A 24,621-nucleotide genomic window follows, 5' to 3' on the forward strand; every position below is an offset into this window, starting at 1 on the left:
CAAAAATACGCAAACGAAAGTTAGCGCCGCGTGCGTTCTTGTTTTGTCCAGTCGTTCACACTTACTCCAAGTTTCTTTTGCCAGGTAAACATATATACTGCAACAGGCATACCGCATACTGCAACAAGCAAGAGAATCCCTTCACGGCTTCCTCTGTAGAAAGTGAATTCATATCTCAAAGACATGTGTTCGGAACCTTGGACACTGAACACCAAGTTACGCGAACTTTTTCACACGGGACCCTGTAGCATCGAGGAGGGGCGAGGTAAGGTATTAAGGGGGGGGGGGGGGGTGTGAAGAGTTCCTCCGCGACGTGCCGGGCGTACCAGAGGCGCGAACCCGCGACGTACTACGTGTTGACAGGACCGCATCCCGCGGCATTCTCGCGACGATGTCGTCCTCGCGAGTCTAGCTGCCACGGCGTCTCTCCCGCTCGTAGGTGCCGACATGCGTCTCGAACCTCTCGCGCTGGGAAGGAACCCGCAGCATCGCGCAGCACGCGGAGTAGTGGGCGAGCTCGCGAAAGAAAGAAACCTACGTGCACGCTGGCGAGGCACGTCGAGGAGCATGCACAAGCTGCTCGCGAGAGGATGGTATACGGTTGGGGAGTGTCTTTCAGCGCGCGCGTTTCCCGGCCGAAGGAGAGTGTGTCGCGGTTACTCCCACACAGCTCGATGTCGCAGTGTATATACAGCAAAGCGCGCGTAAAAACTGCTCTGCAGAAAAATGCTACGAGAAAATGGAAAGGAGGAGGGGGTGAAGGCGCGCGACTCGCTGGTGTATGTATACATACACGAAGGTGAGCACACGAATTTGTCGTCCGTGACTACTACAGGAAAGACGGAGAGTGGCGGAGGGGGGTTGAGGCATGCAGTCCGTTATTGAAAGATGGAAATGTAGAGCGCAAGATTGAAGTAACGCGGTAAGAGTAGCACAATACCAAGTTACCAACAAGCGCATCTGTACCGTTGTTTTGCGCATGCGTGTTCCTCATGCTATCTTCTTTTATCGCGCGAGCATGCGCTTGAAGATGCCCGTTGTTCAAGATTGTTCGAGACAAAGTACAAATGCAAGCCACCTTGACGCCGTCTTGGACGTACACAGATGCATCTTTCGCGCTGTACCCACGTATAAATTCTATGTGTTTCGCGCAAATCTCATTAAGTTGTTAATGCGGCCCATCCGAGACCGCGCGTCATGGACGGCGCCGAGTGGTTAACGCGTGAACGTGTCATACCGTTCATTTTAAATGCTTCCAGTTTCAGTTCATTCGGACGAAATTATTGGTGCAGAACGGTTGCTTTGGAGGGCAACGAGAAGGCGAATGAACGCCTGACAACGGGCCTTCGCCATCCTTACAACTTACGACGCAGCTGTACTCTTGGGGGGAGGGGGGGGGGCATTTCTTATACATGATTATGCGGAATAACTAATTAAACTTAATTTTCGCTGGAATGGCATATTCATGCCGTATAAAAGGACAGAAACACATTGATAGCTCATATTGCCGGGTATGCAATGCATACGCATTAAAAATTTGTTAACATCTGAGCTCAAATAAGGAATTTCTTTTTTTTTATGTAACCGTTCGACTTTACTCATTGCGCGGAAAAAGATCTTTAAAAAATTAAGAAATCACACTATGCAAGATATATGTAGTCCTAGCAAGTGTCTGCTTCTTTTTTTAAAACATTTGCAGAAGGGCTTTCTTCAATCATTTCCCTAACGACAGGCTGAGTATTCAGGAATTCCACCGTTATATACAGTGTTCGATAGTTTCTACCATAACATCTGATCATTACACCATGAAAAATTTCACCGTTTGCGCATACTGCTGTTTCCTAAGTTAAGGTGGCAGTGAAATTAGTTTACTTACATGTAATATCGAAATGCGAAATTTTCAGACAATTTCATGGGACGCGTGATGTTGACGCGTGAAACTTTTTTTTTATTGATTGACAACGTCTTCGAACGGAAGACGTTGTTAATCGAAAGACGTCAAATTCTAAGAGTCGAACGGAAGCGCAGCCCAAGCTTGTTTGCTATGAGCCCTAACGACGAGTCATTGCAGGCAGCCGGTGTACGTCAGTGTCAGTGCTGCGAAGGATGACCTTGCATCGTTAGAAAGCTAGACTGCGATGTGGATGCGGTTAAATTTTCCTTGATCTTGGTGTTGAATATCAGGTATGTATACGTTCGAACCAATATCCCCGTGACAATTAACAAACCACATAGGCACTGGTATATGAATGAATGAATGAATGAATGAATGAATGAATGAATGAATGAATGAATGAATGAATGAATGAATGAATGAATGAATGAATGAATGAATGAATGGTTATTCGTACATGGTGGCTCGGAGCCTCACCTCTTCAAAATTTTTCAGTTTGTAGTGGTCAGGGCTGGGCAAAGATACTTTGAAATTGTATCGCGATGCGATGCAAGATACTCAGGCAAAAAGTATTGGAGATACAGATACAAGATATTGCCGCAATAATTGTATCCGATACGATACTTGGCAATTGTATCTTAAGATACTTCGATACATTCTCAAATTTGTTATTATAGATCCATATTATGTAGTAGCAAACGCCTATACACGAAAATGTCTGCTTGAAAATTTCTGAACTGTGACCTATGTTCTTACATTTGAATGAGATGTCTGTTAGTATCTCAAAAGTTTGCCCTTCTTGTTCAAAGTACATTAGTTTCCTTCCAAAACAACTTATTGGGGTTTGTTTTACCTTCTTCACAGGACAACTCTTTATACACTTCGCTGACAGCGGTACTTGCTTGTCATTTTTGAAGTTGATGGGAGTCGCTGCTCAGCTTGCTGCAAGTTATAGCGGGTTGCCATATAATCACAATAATGTCAATAAGAAGCCTTCTCACTACGGCGCAAATACCGGTGTGGATTTTTACCTTGTCCGTAAAAGACAGTTTGCACAATACCGTATATCCGGACAGGTGTACAGCTGCAACATCGCTGGTAGCGCCATTTTTCTTTGGGGGGGGGGGGGGGGCATAGGGGGGGGACTCATGATGTATACGGTGTTTGAGACCATTCGCTAGCGGCCCGGCCGGCACATATGACCGTCTTCGTCCCATTTGTTTTTATTTGCTAAATAATTATGTTTGTGAGCTACACAGACAGACTGGTCTCAAGCAGTCCTTTCGTGAGGAACTTGTGGTGACCATGTGCTGAAATATAACCGGGGAACAAAAACTCTATATTTCAATCCGCGTCCAGATTTCACTCGTTGTGACATCGGTAACAATGGTTCTCAAATCCTGACTCCAAATCCCCTTCTGAAATGGCCTATATATGAGATATGTGAAAGGCCGCCATTTGACGTTGCCATTTGAAAGGAAGTTCCTTTCAAATGGCAACGTCATTTTGTTCAAACTCTCTCCGACCGCACCATGTTCACTGTCCCGGCCCTTGGAACTAAATTTCGCGACCGTGGCCCGCCGACTATAAGCTGAGTTTGAGACCCCTGGTGTATACGTAGATGATGCAAAACTGCAATGAATTTCCATGTTCTACTTAGCTACTGGCGTAAGGGATACTCTGTTGATATACTCACTAAAGTGCAATCTCTTAGCAATTTTTCTTCAACGATACAACACGTGCAACACAGAAATGTCTCAGAGGTATTGTATAGTTGCACAAAGCGTCGCAGGACACCGCCGCTATTCGTTCTATTGCCGCTTATAGCTCCCATTACGTGGCGATTAGTAATACGAAAAATATTTAAGAAGGCGTAAAAAAGGAAAACAAATGTAAGTAAAATAGAGAGGTGGTTGTGTATCAACAATCACATTGAATGAGTACAGAAACACAATACAGACGGCGCCCTTAATAGCTATGAGCATGAAGTATCGTCAACTTGCCTGTTGAGACAATAGAAAATTCAGCGTCTATGGAAAATTGCCTCAAACAGCTCGTTGGGACGCCCATGAGTAAAACGGAGCATTAAGTAAAACAACGTTTCTCGATTACCCTTCCTGATATCTTTAAGATGGCTTCTAATGATTTTCGTTGTTATATTTTTTTATTTATAATTCCCTCAGGGCCAAATGGCATTGAAGAGTGGAGTGAATACAATACATGAAAAATACAGAATTAAACAGTGCAGTGAATTCAGGTAACACAACATTTCTCCAGGTTATACAAAGAATAGTAGTTATTTCAAAAAAAAGAAATAAAATAAAATAAACAAACAGAAGCAGTGAGTACAGATAACAGAGTCTCCTCGTTATATAATGTTATCTAATGCTTCGTGGAAAAGTTTGCAGTCAGTGATGGTTGCGACACTCGAGGAAAGGTGGTTCCAGTCCTGAGATGTACGAGGAATAAACGACTGAAAGAAAGACTTAGTGTGGCATGAAGCGATTCCCACCTTATTACGATCATCAACGCGGCTTGAAATGTACACAGGCCGGAGTATGAGGTCATTACTAAGTGTTGGATGGTGGAACATTTTATGAAATAGCGAAAGACGGGCGACATTGCGTCGGTGAGCCAATGGAATAAGTGATAAGTTATTTTTCATTGAGGTTATACTGGCAGTGTGCAGTTGTAGTTAGAGAAGATGAACCTAGCAGAGTTATTTTGTGATAGTTCAAGAGAGGTGATAAGGTTAGCATGAATGGGATCCCATATGGCAGATGCATACTCAAGTTTGGAGCGTATGGGAGACTATTTGTTTTAAGGAATATTAGTTTTAAGGAAGAGGGTGCTAAGGGAAAAGTTACGTCGTAAGTAGCCGCAAACTCAGTTTCACTGTTTTCTTAAGCGGTAAGCAGAATATTTTGTAGTATACACTCAAGGCACGCCCACATAATAATATATTTGTTTTCCCAATCGCCTTGGCAACGTGTAAATGCGTAAATAGTAGTAGAAATAAAGCAGACAGTTAGAAGAATAAAGCAGAAATCTTATTTTGGGAGCGCGTTACAAAAGACATACTGCAGTGACCAGACCGCAAAAAAAGTGCAGAGACCTAGGTAATGTATGTGATGCCAAATGACAGCTAATAAAGTACTTGTGCTAACAATCAAATTATGAGTTCATAAATTCTTTGAATAAACGTAGATGGAAGTGAAAAATACGGTACGCCAAGATATTTTCTGTTAGGTAAACGCTTGCCCTATTAGATCTAGCATCAGTACCAGTGGTACTAAAGTTGTTGGAATGCTATTTGCATATAAGTTAATTCACTGCATGCAAGTCAAACTTACATCCACGAGATCCTTCAAATCGCTGCTACGTAAAATGCACGCGACGCAAAGCAACCCCATTCTTGCACGCATCACACTTCGTTACGGAGCAAGGCGCAAGAGAATCTTCAATAACGACACTGTAACAACATCAGAATTTGCGCAATAGACGCCGCACGCAGTGGAGTGCGCGGCGCAGGACAGTTGCTAAGAGCAAGTGTCGCGGCATTGGCGCAACTAAAAAGAAAAGAAATCGAGAAAACAAAAGGTACGTGGGCTGGGCGTATACGTCCGCGTGGTTGTCTACCCTCACTGGATGACTCTGGCGTAAAAATAAAATAACGCCACTGCCCTTAGACTTATTCAGATGGCTTAGTGACACCAGTACCAGCTTGAGAAGCGGAGCTTGGCCAGCGATTATTGTTTCTCACGGTTGTGTTGCGAGAGAAGTATCTTGTATCTTAAGATACACGATTCATTATCGAATGTATCCGAAATACAGGTACAGATACTTGTTTTGCGAGACGTATCGCGATACAGATACAAGATACGCACAGAGTATCTAAGATACATGTATCTTCGATACTGCCCAGCACTGGTATAGATACACGCATACATACAAGCACACGTGCCGACAAACATATAGAGGCTTTGGACGTCCCCCCTCCCCCGAAATGAAGTCTTGAATGCGCCATTGAACCACTGTTTCCGACCACACCATCGTGTTTCGAATTCCTGAAACTGTGGCGTTTATAGAAATGTAAATGCGGATCTAGCTGCACAAAGACGTCTGTATATTTATGAAAAAATTTGTTGGCTATGTTTTACTACCAGACGCACCAGCAATTGCAAAAGATACGCCCACGTGGAAAGGAATCGTCTGATCGGGGTTCTCCAGGATCAAATAAAGTTCATTTCATCATCGCTACGGAACCTGTCGCGTCAACATCACTTTCTTCATTTAGTAGTCCCCGACATAAAAATCAAGGCGAAAACATCGCATTCCTCGTCACATTGTGACACTCTATACCGTCGACCTCGTCTAAACGCCGCATGCGGCCTTTGTTTGACCACCAACTCAAGCTCTGATAACTTGGTGAGTTAGAAACAGTGGAACAAGCTTTATTGAAATTCCCGGGTTAGAGAGACGAAATAACGTGTTTTTACAGCAGAATTAGCTCAGCTTACGAAGTGTCATTTGATTTCAGAAAAAAAATACTTAGTCATATGTGTTCACGCTTCCAGCAACGTTAACTTTTTAAATATCGTTTAACCGATAAGCTGTAAACCGGCCTCATAACCATCACTTTTATCTCACCTGTCTATACCAGGACGATATATATTTTCTTGCTTTTTGTTTTCTTTTTCTTTCCTGCCCCCTACGTCTCCTGGGACATTTGCACCCCCCGACCCTTTTCTCTGTGTTTCATCTAAGCTCCGTTCTCTCTCGCCCTCTTTCCCCCTTTCTTTTTCACGTAACAGTTCTAAGAAAACCGCTGAATTATTGAGCATTTATACGATTGTGGTCTTACAAGAAACGTCGCACATGGTGGAACAAGTAGCCCACACATTCAGCGTGCATTGCAACACCACGTTTAGTGGCATGGGTGATCTGAACACCCACATCACATTGCACGCATGTGGGTGTCGAGGGCGCGAAGCGTTTCGATGACAGCCAAATTGGCCCATTCGTCCGCGAATGGAACGCGTTATAAGCTCTGTTATAGCTGGCACTCGCGACACGATAAAGCCAGCTCGTAACGCAGCGTACAAATCTGTCGACACTCGCAGAAGGCGCGCGAGACCGCGCTGAGCACGAAACTGATGTCTCAGACATTACGTCGTGGTGCAAACATCCTCGTTCAGAGAACCACGCTCCTTCCCATCTGCGTAGTAGACCAGTACGCTTTCTATGCATACACATAGATACTCTCAGGGCTTTTCGGCAGGGCACACTGCAAGTAGCACATGTTGTGGGGCAAGAGAGTTTGGTTAGATGAGAAGGAAAGAAGGGGAGGGTCGGTATATTACGCCTGATGGACGTGATGACAGCGACCCCGGGCGACAACTCTGTGCGAAGTTCTCGCGAGAACACGCCCCCCCACCCTTCCCCCCGCACCGCAGTGTCACCGCAAAGGTCAGGGGTCCGCAGTGGAGACATATATACGTCTATAAAGGAGCATGGGGAGTCGTGGAACGCGGCAGTTGTGTCCGCTTCGAAAACTAGACTTGTTTTACGAGCTACCAAGAAACGAGTCACGCACGACGCGTGAAACCACCAGCAGCAGCTGTTGCTGCGGCAGCCCGAGTCCGGTGACTCTTCTTTACAGCTATGTTTGCTTTTGTTTTTTCTATGCTCGTTGGAAGAGGGGTACCGTGGAGGGTAAGTGTACTTATACACATCTGTGGGAAGCTCGCTGTTACGCCTGCGGTCTGATCTACGACGCCAACCACTACTTTTGAATTACGCCGGACAGATGGCCAGTTCCAGCTAGGCTTCCGAAGGGGCATGAGAGATCTTATAAGCGTGGAGTTGGCGCTCTGCACAGTAGCTTGATGTCAGACGCAAGGCACTGTCTGCGCAGTTCACCGTGCGCAAAATCGCAGGCGCAATGTGGCAAAATTATTGAAACAGTGCGTTTGGCGACTCCTCTACTAGCATGGCGGTATAGACAGAGCTTTTGTAAATACGGTTTACGAAAAAACTCTCGTACTGTTTCAAATCAGTATATGTTTTAGCTGCTTGCGTCAAATCAACGTAAACGCACGTAAAAAGGTTGCAAATGAAGGTATACCAGTGTTAGAAGCATGCAGTTACTCCTTAAAGGAACACTGAAGACAAATATTAAGTCGACGCGGATAGTTGAAACACCGTTCCAGAAACATCGCAGAGCTTGTTTCGAGCCAAGGAAACGCTTAGTATGAAAGAAAATCGAGTCCTGTAGGTCCGCATCTCGTTAGCGCAATTCAAAAAGCCCGCCTCCAAAAACGGTCTTGTGACGTAGCATTCGCCATGCCCGCCCGACAGCCGGCGCTGCGGCGCAGAAGAAATCATCCTTCTAGGGGACATGAATGCCCACATACTTGACCTTGACGGATATTCAGACACCAATGGGACCATAATGGGACGTTATTGCTAGATCTCTGCGAGCAACATAGTCTGGAGATATTTGGGGCCTAAATGTGATGGGCAGATCACGTGGGAAATCGGAAACAAGCAATCAAGTATTGATTATTGTTTCATGACTGAAGAAACGTAACACAAACTGAGAGAAATGAGAATAGACGAGGAAAGGATTAAAAGCTTGGGTAGTGATCGTAAACGAATAACATTACAAATGGGATATAAAACTGGAAATAAGAGAATAGAATCAAAGCCTGGCAGCTCGTATTTAAATGACAACCAAATAACAAAGATAGCCACAAGAGTCGAGGAAGAAGTAGGCAAAATACCAGGCAAGGACTGGGAGTATAGTGATCCGTTACATATAATGACGAAAGAGATAGCCTAGGGAAAGAGAAGAAAACTATTTGCTGGAAAGGAAAGAGGGAGCCAAAAAGTTGGTGGAAAAAGGAAATCCGGGAAGCGATCGAGAAGTGACGTGAAGCATTACGGGAGCATAAAAAGGCAAAAAAAGGAGAAGCGGCCGCTGGACGAAAATATGGGAAATACGTTTAGAGGAAAACTACATTGTACAGAAATTGGTCGAGGCAAAAATTAAAGGTGAAAGTGAACGCTGGGTGACAGAGATTCACGAAAAAAAAAAAGAAAAAAGAAGGCCGCGCCTAGGGTATTTTGGAGCCACATAAAGGCGCTAGGTAGGAAGTCTGTCACAATGCAACAACATATTGTAGATAGGGGTGTGCGAATATTCGAAAGTTTCGAACATTCGTCGAATATTACATTCGAAATATTCGTATTCGATTCTAAAATTGTGTATTCGAAAAGTTTCGAATATTCGATAACTTCGAATAATCGAAAAATTTGAATATGCGATTCGATTATCATGCATAAAATAACTCGTCTTCCACATTTCTTCTGCGTTCGTATAGCTAATAACGTTGCCGAGAGGAGCGATAAACATCGTAAGTACACGGAGGCACGATATCTGCCTGCGACGAGCGCCCCAATACGTATGATTTATTGCTGGTGCATCTCCGACGTGCAGCGCTGTTGGCGATCATGTAACCGTACATTTTCACTATTATGCGGCCGTAACGTGCCGTACTACCACTCGTTCACTATGCGGGACCACTTCTGAAGAAAGACAGCGACCCATGTGACTGGTGGCGGACTGTAGGCACCTTCAGATACCCCAGTCTGGCAAAGCTTTGCCCCATGTACCTCCCTATACCAGCCACTTCTGTTCCAAGCGAGCGTGCCTTTTCAGTGGCGGGGGGGGGGGGGGGGGGTAGGGGGGGGCGTGTCTCTGTTAGAAGGGAGCGCCTGCTGCCTGATCATGTCGAGCAAGTCATATTTCTTCATGATAACATCTAGTCATTACTTTCATTGTGCCGTGATATTTGCTTGCGTTGTGATGTGCATTGTGCTAGCCTGGACATTGTGTTCTGGAGATAGCAGTGTATGTTTTGTTGCCAGTCAGGCTGTTAATGTTTTTTTTTTTTTTCAAATAGCTACATGTTCACTAAACTATTGTTACTGTGGAGGCATTTTTCCTTTGATATTCGATATTCTATTCGATATTCGAAGGTGGATATTCGTATTCGATTCGTATTTGAAAAATCTGATATTCGCACACCCCTAATTGTAGATGAAGGAGGGAATCAAACGGAAGGGTACGAAGCGCTAGGTTACATCCATAAGGTAACAGCCGATTCGTTTAAAAAGATCGTCTCGGGAATTTCACCGGTGAGTAAAAGTAAGACGGAGAGAGCAACCAAGGAAGGGCTAGCACTTGAGTATTTCAACTGGAAAAAGGCCGAAGGAAAAATTCCAAAGCGCACTGCACCGGGCTTAGATGGGGTTCCCGTTAGCCTCATAAACGAACTATAGGACATAACACTAAAGAAGCATTGCTGAAAGCCGTATAAAAATGCTTACAGGACAGGCAAATACCGGACAGTTGGCAAAAAAGTAGAATGAATTTAATCTATAAAGGCAAGGGAGAAAAAGGATAAGATTCACTCGTATAGACCACTAACCATTACATCGGTACTATACAGGTTGGCGATGCAGGCAGTAAAATTAAAATTAGAAACGTGGGCAGAACATAACGATATTTTGGGAGAACTTCAGAATGGATTTCGAGTCGACAGGCGGTTAGACGATAACCTGTTTGTTCTTACTCAGTGTATAGAAAATTAGAAATGTCTAAAATAGAAAAGAGGCCCCTGTACGTGGCTTTTCTAGACATCACCGGGGCGTACGACAACGTTAATCAGGAAATATTGTGGGATATATTGAAAGGAATGGGCGTAGGCGACGACTGTATACAGCTTTTGAGGGAGATTTACCCAGAAAATACAGTTTGCACAGAATGGGAAAGGATTAGTAGCAAGGACAGCGTTGAAATTAGCAAGGGGCTGAGACAAGGATGTCCTTTGTTGCCGCTGTTATTCATGCTGTACATGATGAGGATGGAAAAAGAGCTAGAAGGTAGCAACATTGATTTTAATCTGTCACACAAGCAGGGCGGCGTGATGGTTGAGCAGAAGCTTCCAGGTTTATTTTATGCTGACGATATTGTCCTATTTGCGGACAGTCGAGATGATATACAGAGGCTGGCGGATATATGCGGAAGGGAAGGGGAAGCTCTTGGACTAGGATTTAGTGTAACAAAATGTGGATTGATGGTATTCAACGATATCTGTGATCAGGCGGTGTCAATACAGGGCCAAGAAATACCGAGGGTAAGCGAATACAAGTACCTCGGAGTATGGGTAAATGAGAGTGATAGACACATGGAGGTACAGGAAAAAGCCTCGGCAGCAAAAGGAAAGAGGGATGCTGCAATAATGAAGCACAGAGCGTTGTGGGGATACAATAGGTACGAGGTGCTTCGAGGTCTTGTCCGTTATTTGTATAGGAAGAGCGTGGACACACAGTGGAGAAAAAGAACTAGGAGGCTCACTAGTAAATATACAGCTGGTAGTGCAAGCGATATGGCAACAAAGAGCGTTAAGCGAAAAGACAGAGAGGCGGAGAGGATTTACTGGACGGTGGCTATGGAGAAAAAACCGGCTCTAAGTAACTACCGAAAGGGCAAAAACGAAATAAGGAGGGAGGAATTTTACGATAATTCAAGTGGAAGCGCTTTACTGTTTGAAGCGAGATCGGGCTGCCTTGGAACGCGTAGTTATAAAGCGAGATTCAGTAAAGAAGAACAATACGCATGCTGTGGGGAAGATAAGGAAACGGCAGAGCATGTTCTGATTGAATGTGGAAATATCCACCCAGGTGTACGTTTGGGCACGAGCCTTCATGAAGCCTTGGTCTTTAGGGACAACATGGGAAAGCTGAACACACCCCCGATTGAAATAAGCAAGAGACGGTTAGAGTATTGGTGGCAGAAAATTAGAGAGAAATGATAAAAATAAATATCGGAAAAAATAAGAACATTCTGCCGTAAAGGGCAGAGAACTGGGCTGAGATTTTCCGTTTCTTTTTTTTTTTTCGTTAGTAAGTTAGATTTAATCGAAGTAGAGGCATTAGGCCAACATTAAAAGAAAAAAAAAGGAAAACGTGTTCTTTTTTTTATTTTTCGAGCCTGGTGGCACACTTGTCACCGCCCCGATATAAAGGGGACGCTCATAGCATCCATCCATCCATCGCGGAGCCTCATGCACAGCGCAAGCGCTCATGTTATAAGCCTATATTGTACCCACAGGGAGGGAATATGTGCACAAATCTTGCGCATATTTCGGTGCAATAGGCATTTTGAAATATTTGTAAACATATTAGCAAAATATTAGTACTTATACGAACAGTGGCTATTCGATTCGAGGACCGCGTCGAATAAGTATCAGTGCAGTGTTCTAAATGCTTGAATACTCGCGCGCCTCTATGTGGTATTTAAAGCGCGCAACATTCAAGAGCGTCACACAACGCCACTCGTCGCCAAGGCGGCGGATGTAGGACAAGCTCTTGACCGATGGCGTCACGCAGCATGTAAAATGCAAGCGCAGTCATTTGACCATGGAAGCCTCGTATGCTACACATATGAAAACAGGCATCAAGCCTTGCCCAGTCTATACACTCCGGTAGGTTTAATGCCATCAGGTAGTCTGCAACTGGTACAACGGTTTGTATAGCGAGAAACCGAACCAAAAGAGCGGTGGTGTTCTGCTAGGCTGAGTGAAGGCGTTCGCAGTTCTGTGACGAGACATTATCATATGCTGGATACTGGGGGAAATAAAACTTTGTCGTCTTTATTGTTTAGCATGCACGCGTGTATCCCAATTAGCACCCTGAGTGGTTGCTGCTTTGTGAAACAAATTCTGTCTTGCAGTGCATATGAAAAAGTGCCAAGTTCAGGCTCGCTGCATGCCCTTACTATGCAAAGTCTCCGTATCAAATAACTTCTGGACCAGGAGACTTGAGGAAGAGAGTGAAAGTAGGACTGACCATTGAGCGAGTTGGTACGGATTTTCATTATGAAAACGGCGCGACGGAAATAGACAATACAACTGCTTGTATGTTTTCAGTCTTTCCGTCGCGTCGTTTTCATAAAAACCAGAACAGTGACAAAAGTATTTGGCCATATGGGAAGCTGATCGAAAGTACACAAAATGGCTATCAGCTAGTAAAAAAAAATGGCCCCTGTATATCTACTGCAAATCATGCAACGCTGATTGCAAATGCGGAAAATCAGAAAATGACCGCCACCTCGCAAGCTGCAAGTACAAGAAAGGGGCTACAGACTTGCGATTGACTTGAACAATCACATCTCTGCCTTCAATGAGCGGGCAACGTGAACTTGACAAATTTGTCTGTCTCTGTAGCAACTTGCGCCATCTGCAAGCCCTTTATGTGCACTTATTCCGCAGAAAGTGCAGAAGAAAGAGCTGCATGTGACTGTTAATATGACGATATTTACTTCTGATAAGATTCATATAAATTGGGCCACAGAGCAAACCATCTTTATACTTTGTTAAAGATTAATTAACGAGTGACAACATCAAAAAGTCAATCTAGGGATTTTTCTAGCAAAGGGTATTTTCAGGGGTCAATCCACGCATAAAACGTTGACTTAGGTTGGCATCACTGATTGCAAGTGGCGCTCGCACTTCGGCTTATTTTGACTCGGCGGCTGGAGTCTGCAAAACGTATATCGCGAGAAGCCACGAACGAAGGTGGATTTGCGAGATAGGGCCTTAACCCCTTGAGGGCTTTCGCCGTACGTGTACGGCAGAAGCTTCCTGGCACCAAAGGGTTTTCGTCGTACGTGTACGGCATAGCGTTTATTTATAAAAAGCGCGCCTTTTTCGACCATTTCTCTTGCTTTGCATGTGCTGCCATGCTTCGGGAATACGTGGAATTTTTTTCATGCGCCGATGTCTCTCCGTTGTTGCTTTTTTTTTGTGCTTCGCAAAACGGCGCGCCGGCTGTCGCTTGCGCAACCGAGCGCGCCCGCGGAGTGGTTGGTTTCAAACGCGCGCCTTCTTCGACCATTTCTCTTGCTTTGCATGTGCTGCCACGCTTCGGGAATACGTGGAATTTTTTTCATGCGCCGATGCACCTCAGTGCGCCGACGTCTCTTCGTCCTTTTTTTTTTTTTTTTTTTGCTTTCCTAAGCGGCGCGACGGCTTTCAGCTGCGCATCAGAACGCGCGCACGTGGTCCGGCTGGTTTCCGTTTCGTCCTTCGGGTGGTTCTCGCTTCTTGCGCCCGCAAAACTAATGGCTGTTTGGTTTCTAATCTCTCAAAGGGTGACCGCTTGTTACTCTCTCGTTTATTGCTCCCCGGGGCGCGATTACATCTGTTTCGGTGCGGCGATAATTACACATACGACGCCGCCGTGATTGCGTTTCCTGTTTTGGGGTCTCGGAAAAGCTAACTACGTCTTGTTGGCGATAAGACGAAGGATTAAGGCCCGAACACACGTACGCGTTGCAGCGCGTCAACGCGTGACTTTTTGATGCGGCGCCGCGCCCTCTCCCTATGAGGAGAGAGGGCGCGGCAACGCGAAGCTGCGCTCCCTACCTCTCTGTAGGGAGAGGGCGCGGCGCCGCGTCAAAAAGTCACGCGTTGACGCGCTGCAACGCGTACGTGTGTTCGGGCCTTTACTGTGGCTTTTTCACTCGTTTTGCTTTCCGGACGGGCGCACAACCATAGGGTTTTCTTCCGTGCGCTCACTGACGCAGTTCGCTTACGATATGGAAGCGCGCGTCGGTTGCTCTGCTGCCGGTGAGTCGAGCGGCGAGGCTTCCGATGCGGACTATTCCCCAAGTGCCGAATCAGAATCTGATTCATTGGATTTCAGTTTGTCAGACGAGGATTTTTTGACGAGTTCAGACTCCGATGACGATCAAGAAGCGACATCTGAAAAGCGTGCGCGGCGAGCCATGCTTCAAAGACTATCGCACGCTGAAAAGTTTTTAATGTTAGAGCAGGAACATTTTTAACCGGAAAAGTACTCTGGTGAGCTTATTTTTGTATGTCTGTCAGCTATGTTTAACACAATGCATAATTTTTGTTCATAAAAAAACTGTTAGTTTTTTTTAGGATTTTCCTTCATTTTACTACGGATAAACCATGTGTATGTAACAACAAAAATGATTTTTTTGTCACTTTACGGTCACGAAAAGAAATTTTAGACATTTTTTTCTGAAATAGAATCGTCTGAAGAATTTATTTCAGCAATAAAAAATTACACATTTTTGGGCTGGATTTCGCGAAAAAATTCGACCCTCAAAGGGTTAAACGTAAAGCCTATCCGGCGAGTAGTTTACGTTCCGTAAAAGTCTGCGTTCCGTAAAGGCCCGCGCATGCGCATATTCTTTCCGGTATCCAGTAACACGGCAACGTAAAGGAGTATACGTACTGTCGGCCGCAAAAGATTGCGGGATCTGCAGCGCGTGGCGGAGCGACGGAAAACTGCATTACTGCGTCACCTACCGTTACACGGCGGATGTTGAGGCTATAGGCCTCGGCGATTAGCGACGGCGCGTTTAGACAACGTGCCGTTGCGTTGGCCGTTGCCGGATCTAATCGCGCAGGCCGCGGCCGATAGCCTCAACACCCGCCGCGTCACGGTAGGTGACGCAGCAATGCAGTTTTCCGTCGCTCCGCCACGCGCTGCAGATCCCGCAATCTTTTGCGGCCGACAGTACATGTAAACAAACATGTAAACGTTAACTCTAACAGATAAAAATGCAATACGGACAAATTAACCCGATTTGTTCTGACGTTATTCGCGAGTGCGTCATAATTAACGGTTCAGCCGTGAGAATTAAGGTAATCGATCCATCGCACAGCCCTGGAAAGCAGATTAGCAGCATCCTCGGTATCCTATAGACTGATGATAACTAGGATTTATATACACTGGTTAAATCTAGCTATTTTAGATAAATGAGTGAAATTGTGTTAGTGCGTGTATTAAAAAAAAAGCCTTTAGATCTATGACGCACCATTTACTGATGACGTGCACAAAGAGTCCCTTCGGGCAAAGCGAATGAAGGCGACTTTTGTTGCTATAAGGCAAGCGCCGTTACCCCCCGCCTTTTTCACCTTGGACGCTTTCTGCGCTTCCCCCGATGTCAGTACGTCCACTATCGGCACCGTTCGGTACCGTTCGTGTTAAAATAAAGACAAACAGCGCTGAGAAGTGTACAACTGCGTTATATATATAACCTTAGGAAAACACGTTGCAACTGCTGTCAAACATGTTCAAATCCGAATTTCATTAGAAATGATTTATGCAGTGCGTGCAAGTTAAGTAGTTATTTTATTGTCTTGTTTTATAACGGGAGACAAAGGCGGCTAGTCGAGGGGGGTGGAGGGGGGGGGGGGTGATGAGGTGGTGCTTATGCGACCCTGTGCATTCCTATGGCTAGTGCATATTCAACTAATCAACGTTAGACGCTCCCGAAGTGCATGGAAACAAGTATTCTGTAAAGGACCCGAAGTCCTTTAACCACATGTCCTCTGGCCCACTGTCCTAAATATAGGACGCTTCTTTGATGCACTCTAACATCGCTATTTCTTTAGCTGATGACTAGCGCCACCTACAGCACATCAAGCAGGTCTTATTCTCAACGTGTGCAAGCCTAGACATTCCTTGCTTTTTAACCTCCTTGCTTTTCATGCTGCCACGTGCCGACCGCTTTCTCCGCGCAAACGCGTGCTTTGTGTGAAAGACGTCATGGAGAGGAAGAAGTGCACGTCAAATGCCGACCGCTTTCTCTGGGCAAACGCGCGCTTTGTATGAAACACGTCATGGAGAGGAAGAAGTGGAATGTCGGTGTGCACGTGAAATGTTTCAAGGCTTACCACACCCGCACATAGCACCCCTAATGCCCAGTGTCTTATATGTATAGGACGGCTTGAAAAATAGTGTTGCGTTTACCTGGCAGTAAATAAAGAACTTGTGCTTTCTTTTGAGGGTAGAAGTACACTTTTATGTGAAAAAAATATTTGTTTTGTCATTTTTTCTGAGTTTGGGCATATATGGGTTAACACTCTTGAAGGCGCACAGAGACGTGACGTTATAAAGACAGCGTGACGCTGTCGTCCCCGAAAATTTTCACTTTTGCTTGCGTATATATACACGCACACATACAAACGCACGCACGAACATACATAAAGTATGGTTGAACCCCCCCCCCCCCCGCCCCAAAAAAAAAATTTCTGGCTACGGCCTTGGTGTTCATCATTTCTTTCGCATTCGGAATTCTTTCCTTCTACATTGCCGATGACGGAATTCGAATATTAATACAAGACTACCAGAGAGCATAGGCCGTTTCCCGTACCCGCACGCCTTCCTCCGTGAACCCTAAACTATAGATCCTAGAATATATTCTAGAGGTACTGCACCTCAACTGTACAAAGGATACAAAGTCTTTGCGATTCTTACTTTCCTGATCTCGATCGTTTTGCATAGGTCACAGTCATTGTTTTTCTTCGAGCTTCGGGCTGTTTTAACATAGTGTCGCACATTGTACGTATCATTTTTCTCCTTTGTCTTTCAGCCTACCTTGCATATGCGTATGGTTGTATGCGCTTTTGTTTGTAACTGTCATTTCATATTTCTTGTGTCATGCTATTGTATTTTTGCCCTGCTGTCCTGACTGGTTGTTTTTACATTTTGCTCCTTTTTGTTTGTATTTTCTTCTGTAGGCTGTCTGTATTGTATTGTTTATTAGCAGTATCTTTTTTTTTTTTTGCATGCGCCAGCACGATGACCTTACCGTCGTTCCTGTACACGTTAAATAAATTATTGCGCGATTTATTTATTTATTTATTTATTTATTTATTTATTTATTTATTTATTTATTTGAGTGAGTGAGTGAGTGAGTGAGTGAGTGAGTGAGTGAGTGAGTGAGTGAGTGAGTGAGTGAGTGAGTGAGTGAGTGAGTGAGTGAAGAAGGAAGGAAGGAAGGAAGGAAGGAAGGAATGAAGGTTGTGTAGAGCGCATGAATGAGCAGTGCTTACGCGAATGAGTGAGGACTGTACGAGTAAGCTGGAGTGAGAACAGTGCCATAGCACTGTACGAGTGCGCGATCAGTGCTTAGGATAATGAACACACTGCCCCCCTAACCCCACTGCCCCCCCCCCCCCCCGCCCATAGTTGGCGCTTGTGATACGCCACGCAAATTGAATGCGTGAGAATAAAACGCTGTAAACAATTGACATAACAGATATTGCGGCAAGGAAGTGCACGAAAACGCTCGGATTTACTGGCCCCCTCACCCAACCCTTTGTTCCTGAGCTTGGACATCTCGCACGTTCTCGCAGGGTTTTCTTATTGGAGGCAAACCCACGACAAGTAGGCTCCTTCGGGAAGGGGGACTTATTAGTTGTGTTTTGACTACGGGTGCTTTTGGAGGAGGGGGGGGGGGCAGGGCTTAAAGTCTCCCTTCACTGAAGGGGGGACCCGCCCGAAGGGTGGCGACAAATGTGTGTGTTTGTGTTTGTGTGTGTGTGTGCGTGTGTGTGTGTGTGTGCGCGCGCGCGTGTGCGTGCGTGCGTGCGTGCGTGCGCGCGCGCGCGCGCTGGTCACATGTTCATTTTTTTGTATTTCGAGGGCTTTCTTTGCAGCTTGGAAAATGGTACACGTGAGACTTTCTTTATTGCAGATAATGCAGTGGGGGTTTGTGAAGACGCTCTCTGACTGTGAAAATCCCATTTCTTGCCTAAAGTCAATATTTAGCAATTTCGTTAAATAATCCTAATTAGCAAATTAATTACCTACAAAACAAAAAAATTCTGTAGAGAGCAAGGTGGCTGTCAGCAATATGCAACTGATTTCACTTGCCTGCCTATAATATGTATTTTTTAACCCTTGGCACTAGTTAGCTGGGACACCCGGTGCGCGCGTGTGCGTGCATGCGCAACTGTCTAGAACTGAACAAACGCTTATGAAGGTTATACAAATAAATGTATTATTCCTAGCGTATTTCCGGCATTTATTCAATGTGCGGATGCAATCAAGCACTAAAAAAAAAAGGCATTTTGGATCAGATTTTTTAAAAGTAACTCTGGATGTAAAGGATTAAGGTATGAGGCCAAGTGGAAAAAGCGAACTTTTTTTTTTTTTTCAGAATGTCACTTTTTAGTTTTTGGTTATGTTAGATATACAATTTATCGCCAATCATTTTGCTGCATAAATTTTCTGTTTATGCAGTTTGTTTCAAAAGATACAAGCAAAAATGTTAGAAAACCCGTCATCTACGAAACCGAAACTGAAAGTGCCAGTTTTGTGTGCACCATAAGATAACCTTGATACGTAATATTTGGTTGGCTATTTAACAATCATATATCAAGTGCGAACATGTAATAATGCTCTAATAGCATTACGTGTAATACTGCTCTAATAGCATTGTCAACACATCATTTTTCTTCTTTAACTTCTTTAAGCTCAAGGACACGTATGTACCTGTCAGTCATGAAATTTGCTTTGTATGACACTGTGTGTCATTTCAATGATGGCAACAGAGGCACTTTGATATTTTGAAGCAAGTCAGCATATCGAGCCTGGGCTTTTACGCTGCAAAAGCTTGCCTCACAAATGATTGGCACCGCATCGCCAAAGCACTGATGCTGCAGAGCGAGCTAGAAAAAAAAAATGGCAAGGTGCCGTTCGAGCATAGGCAGACGAGAGCAAGGTCCAGGATGGAACTAGCTACCAATCTCGAGGATTTTAGGATCCTGATCACCTTGTGCAAGCGCTGCATCTGTTCCAAATCTTTTTTGTTGATTTTCTCAGAACTTATATTTTTGGCCATTTTCCATACGCGAAGTCAACTTTTTTGCTAAAAATGAATTTTCATTCAAATATAGCACACCTTATTACATTAGTAGGTGTGCAATGAACTTTAATAAGCAAAATCGTGCCACAAGATTCAATATGGCTGCCCATTACACGAAGGTGCCCCAAGTGTTAGTGCATAATTTTTTGGTTATTCAATCACTATGTATTTAACATTCGTCTTATCTCAGTTGTTTTGGTTCATTGCACTTAACAAAGCTTCTTTTATGTCCCTACAAAAAATTAAGCTTTTTATTGAGAGGAATTTGACCTAGGAGTGTTCGTGTAAGGCCCATTTTTAATAAAATTTTCAATTATGAAAAATTAACAAAAAATAGGACTTGCTTTAAATGCTCACATGTGCTAAAAAGGTGTGCTAGACTAATAGACTCTTGTGATTATCGCTTTTAAAAAATGTTTTCCGACACTTGGCCTGATACCTTAAACATATATGAGCTGAAAGCAGATAACTCTAGCTGCAACGCAGAAAATACATTAGTTGACTCACGGCATTGAGAACTCCAGGCACGACAACGCTATATTTCTTTCACACCTACTTGCATAAAAAAGTAGGCAAAATACATGTGTCTTTGGCATTATACCAGGCTCGTTATGCACAACTAAAGGAATGAAAATTGACTGGTAACCTGCTGAGACCATGGTCAACCTTCACTGATTCACGATGAGGTAGCTCCACGCTCAGGTGCCTCGTGAAACAGTATGCTGTGCCAAGGAGTGAGATTCGGAGAAGGGTGGTAACCCGTGGTGTGCAGTGTCTCAGGGAACTGCATTCAGCTCTACGACAGTGCGTGTTTTTTTGTGTTTTGCTGACGCCACGTCAATCATATAATCGCGATTAAATTATTATTCGAAAAATTGGGGAGTTATAATTTCCCCGCACAAATTACTACTGGTAAAAAATAAGCTCCAGCGCTTATCAAATGGGGCTGCACACCTAGAGCTGACCTGCCGAACGAGGGGCCGGGCCCCTGCTTAAAAATTCGAGAGGGGGCCGCGGCCCCCCCGGGCCCTCCCTGACTTTAAGCCCTGGGGGGGGGGGTGACCCCCGCTGGGGCCACCCGTGCCTTACTGCCCATTATCGGTTGCCCCGATGGCAGATCTGCTTCATATATAAAAACACGTCCTGGGTGAAAGCAAGCTTTCTTTTATAGACGCCCTGCAAAAGCACTACTTGGCCAAGTCATGTCACCTAGCGACTGAAATCCAAAGCAGCAACGTAGCCGCTGAGACTCGATCATGGCCAAGCAAACCTGAATTCACTCTTGACGGCTTCATTCTGCCCAAGATTTCGCACACGAGAGACGGCCCACTTAATACGGAAGCCATATCTGTGCTGGGCAGTCACTTCACTTTATCTGAAAGTCTTCCAGCGGGACACAGTGCTGTTCGTTAAAGCAAAGAGGCAACCGCTGTGTTTTCATAAGTATCTACGTAAATCTTGTAAAGACGCAACAACCGGCAGCTGTGTTGCGTTGCAGTTGATTTTATGTTGGTGCTGTTGGTGATGGTAGTAGTAGTAGTAGTAGTAGTAGTAGTAGTAGTAGTAGTAGTAGTAGTAGTAGTAGTAGTAGTAGTAGTAGTAGTAGTAGTAGTAGTTGTTGTTGTTGTTGTTGTTGTTGTTGTTGTTGTTGCTGCTGTTGTAACAGCAGCATCAGTATTACTATTATTAGTAGTAGTGGTAGTAGTAGCAACGTTTTGTAGTAGTAGTAGTAGTAGCAGCCATCGTAATTATTAGCACGCTAAGTAATCCTGCCCTTCACTGCAGCGGTTCAATTTACTCGTTGTATACACACGCTGTGCGTAGAAAGAACGAACGAAAGTCTCTCAAATTAATCCTTGCGAGAAGAAAAAGAACACGAAAGAATGATAAATGGCGGTTTGAATCTCTTGCAAAAAAAGGGGAAAAAAAAGGATCTATGTCCGGAACTGCCATCCGGGCTGCACCGCGGCGACCATTCCGGGCCGCTATCCCGCTACCGCAGAGCGCGGGAGCTTTTGCCTGCTGCGTCTCCGCCCTGGGCCGGTTCGCTCCTCCTTAGGCGACCTGGTTCACCACCGGGCTCACCCGGGGTCACCATATCGACGCCCCGCTTAGCGCGGACGTCCCGTCGACATGCTCGGCCGCGGTGCAGGGCTCCTGGCCTCAGCCCGTCCTCTAGACCCGGCCTCCGAGACACTGGATTACAGGGGCACGCCACATCCCCCGGCCGAACGCTGCGCTACATGTTGCGGCTTCTATACCTACCCGACCACTTCGTTTTTTGTTTTCTTTTTTTGCGTAGGGCATACGTCGGGCATAGCTGATTATCCGAGTTTTAGCGCTGAAAGTACACGCCTCCTGGGCACGGAAAGCCTCCAGGAATCCGCGCGCTACGTGTACATCAGTCACGTGGATTTCTACGCAAAATACGGCGGGACGTTCAAATCATGACTGACCGCTGCGCTATGTCGGTCACTCACCGACCGAACAGGTTTTTGCGTTCTTTCCCGTACAGCTGCCACCCGTTTGCGAACCCCGCCGATTGTTCTTACTTTTGTTTTTCTTCAATTTCACATAGCGTCACAAACTCACGACTGTGACTTTACCAAGGTTTTTGATGTAGTCAACTTGATCTTTTGCGCAGTTATCTTCTTGATAGACCTTGTTATGTCGCCGTAAATGGCCAAGCGCCCGCTTTGTACAAGGCCCAAGTGGCGTCCCTCAAGGGTCCCTCGATCTTATAAGCACACTCTTCTTTTTAATTTTTGTTTATAAAAGTTTCTATCGCTTTCGGAATTCTTTCCTTCTACCTATGTCGATGACATCAAGATATTTAGGACAATTCATTCTGTTAACGACTGTCGCTTTCTGCAGCCAGATTAAATTTGTTTTCTTTTTAAGTGCGTAGCACTTTAGGGGCCTGCAGCTCGTCGTCCAGCTTCTGTCTCATGTCGCAAGTTCACAGGGCTAAAACAAGGCTAACAATGCTCAAAACCAGTGCAAAATGAACTAACAAGGTCTAAAATAATGTAAACTACAGAAATAACGAAGAATTAACCGCAATAATTTACCTAAAATCGCGAAAAACGCTTTTGAATCATCCGGCTGATACCCGCGCTGCGCTAGAGAGGGCGCCACCGCCTCGGCCAGCGTGCGATTGCCAAGGGAATCGCTGGATTGCCCGTGCTACGCACTTCTTCGGGTTTCACGGCAGTGGAGCTCCTAAATCTAAGTACACGGGCCTCGGCCACAGTGCCACATAAGTCACCGAAAGTGGAAGAGGCGAGCAGCCCCTGGCATTCAAGTTAAGACATACTTTATAAGGGTTGAGCTTGTTAGCACGGTTTGATAACAGGAAAGAGCTAAGACAAACGAGACAAGAAAGACAGCCAGGACAGCGCCAAGCCCTGTCTGTCTTTCTTGTCCCGTTTGACCGCGCTGTTTCCTGTTATGTAGTAATACATACTCACATTTGGGTAGAGTGCACCTCGTAAACGAGACTCAATATAGAAGCCAAAGTCCGTAGTGCGAGCGGAGGCCAGTACATAATACATATGATTGAGAATGCAAGAACAATCCAATGGAGGCACCCATGAACATGATTCTCACTAATTCTCACGGTAGGTCGCTCGCGGCAATGGGAAAACCTTGGGAAGGCCGTCCTCGCCCGAGCTACCACTGGCGTTGATATTCACCGGTGTCCTGTAATGGGAGACAGGCCTTTGGCATTCTTCCTACCTAACATTTTCTGAATTCAATAAAAATTTCTTTCATCTGCCCACCCAGACTTCAATGTTTGAAAGAACCCGCCACACCCGCCACGACTGGTCGAGAAATTCTTTGGATCATTGCGACTTTGAACTTATCGCTTTGAAAGTAAAGGCAAGCTGCTTTACTTAACTCTTTTAAACTAAAGAAAAATTACATGCAGGTCATTCTGTTTACGACCGATCACTAAGAATTATTTTCGGACATGCCACGCAGGCAGCTGACGTCACCGCACGCAAAGTTGAGAACCGCTATCCAAGACAATCCAGTGGTCGAATCCATCGCAGGCAGCGAGTCTCGGGCACGGTCTCTGGTTTGTGCAGGGACAGTTTGAACGTCGTTCTTTCACTTCATACATACTTAATTTGGCTGTCTAGCGCTAGTGCCACTCATTATCGACGTATACTTGTGACTTCCAACGCTCTCTCTTTTCAGCTGAACGTAATGGGCAAGAAAAAGTGAGTAAATGGCGGCCAGCCTACTGCGCAGCGATGTGTATGGTAATGTCGCGACGGGTGGACTAGCGAGGCCATTCACCGAAAGAAAAAAAAAGCAAAAACAATAGCTTTGTTATTGCTTTTCTTTGTAGATCTGGTAAGTGGCAAAAGAATGAAGGTCGAACGGTCTTGGGATCCGACGACGAAGCCCTTTATTCGGATTTGGAGCAGCCCGATGAGAAATCGAACGATCACCTGCAAGACGCGGTGGACGCATTTCATGCTGACCGCGATAAGGTAAACTAGGCGATATTTGCTCCGTGTCAGCTGCAACACGTCCCAGTTGACTGTTTCGGCTGTTTGTACTACAAGCGGGTGCGTGTATTTTGTTTCCTCAACAGGTGCTGCTCGATGATTCGGACGCCGATAGCTCGTCAGGGCAAGTGAGTGTCATGGACGTCGTCGTAGCCTCGTATGGTTTTCGAGCATGTGCAATCGTGGGGGTCGGTTTGTAACGTACTCGTTTTTACGTTCCCAGGAGGAAGAAGTTCTTTCGTTAGGCGAAGACGATGATGACAGCGATAATGACCTCGATTTGGACGAGTCCGAAGACGAACTTGGCCCAATTAGCGAGGCCCATGCGAGGAGTCTCCAAAAGGACGATATGGCAAGCGACATCGAAGATGAAGAAGATGGTGGGTTCAGCTCACGAGGCTGCCTCTCGGTTCGCACCTTGTTTCGTGGCGGAACTTTGCTTTTCT

At 45.2% G+C, this 24,621-nt stretch overlaps 2 protein-coding genes across 3 annotated transcripts in view; both read left to right on the top strand.

Moving 5' to 3' along the window:
• The window catches only part of LOC119390336 (cytochrome c oxidase subunit 6A2, mitochondrial), a 673,327-nt gene that overhangs the window by 308,339 nt on the left and 340,367 nt on the right, over window positions 1-24,621 (top strand). The gene's annotated exons all lie outside the window — the stretch shown is intronic.
• LOC125756131 (something about silencing protein 10-like) overlaps window positions 23,688-24,621 on the top strand; it is a 74,647-nt gene continuing 73,713 nt past the window's right edge. Inside the window, exons 1-4 of the mRNA XM_037657924.2 lie at window positions 23,688-23,881; window positions 24,013-24,157; window positions 24,262-24,303; window positions 24,399-24,555. Of these exons, the coding sequence (XP_037513852.1) occupies window positions 23,868-23,881; window positions 24,013-24,157; window positions 24,262-24,303; window positions 24,399-24,555 (358 nt within the window). The 5' untranslated portion in view covers window positions 23,688-23,867. The remainder of the gene's footprint in view (window positions 23,882-24,012; window positions 24,158-24,261; window positions 24,304-24,398; window positions 24,556-24,621) is intronic.

This window comes from Rhipicephalus sanguineus, chromosome 4 (assembly GCF_013339695.2).
Source record: "Rhipicephalus sanguineus isolate Rsan-2018 chromosome 4, BIME_Rsan_1.4, whole genome shotgun sequence".
In the NCBI taxonomy this organism is placed as follows: domain Eukaryota; kingdom Metazoa; phylum Arthropoda; class Arachnida; order Ixodida; family Ixodidae; genus Rhipicephalus; species Rhipicephalus sanguineus.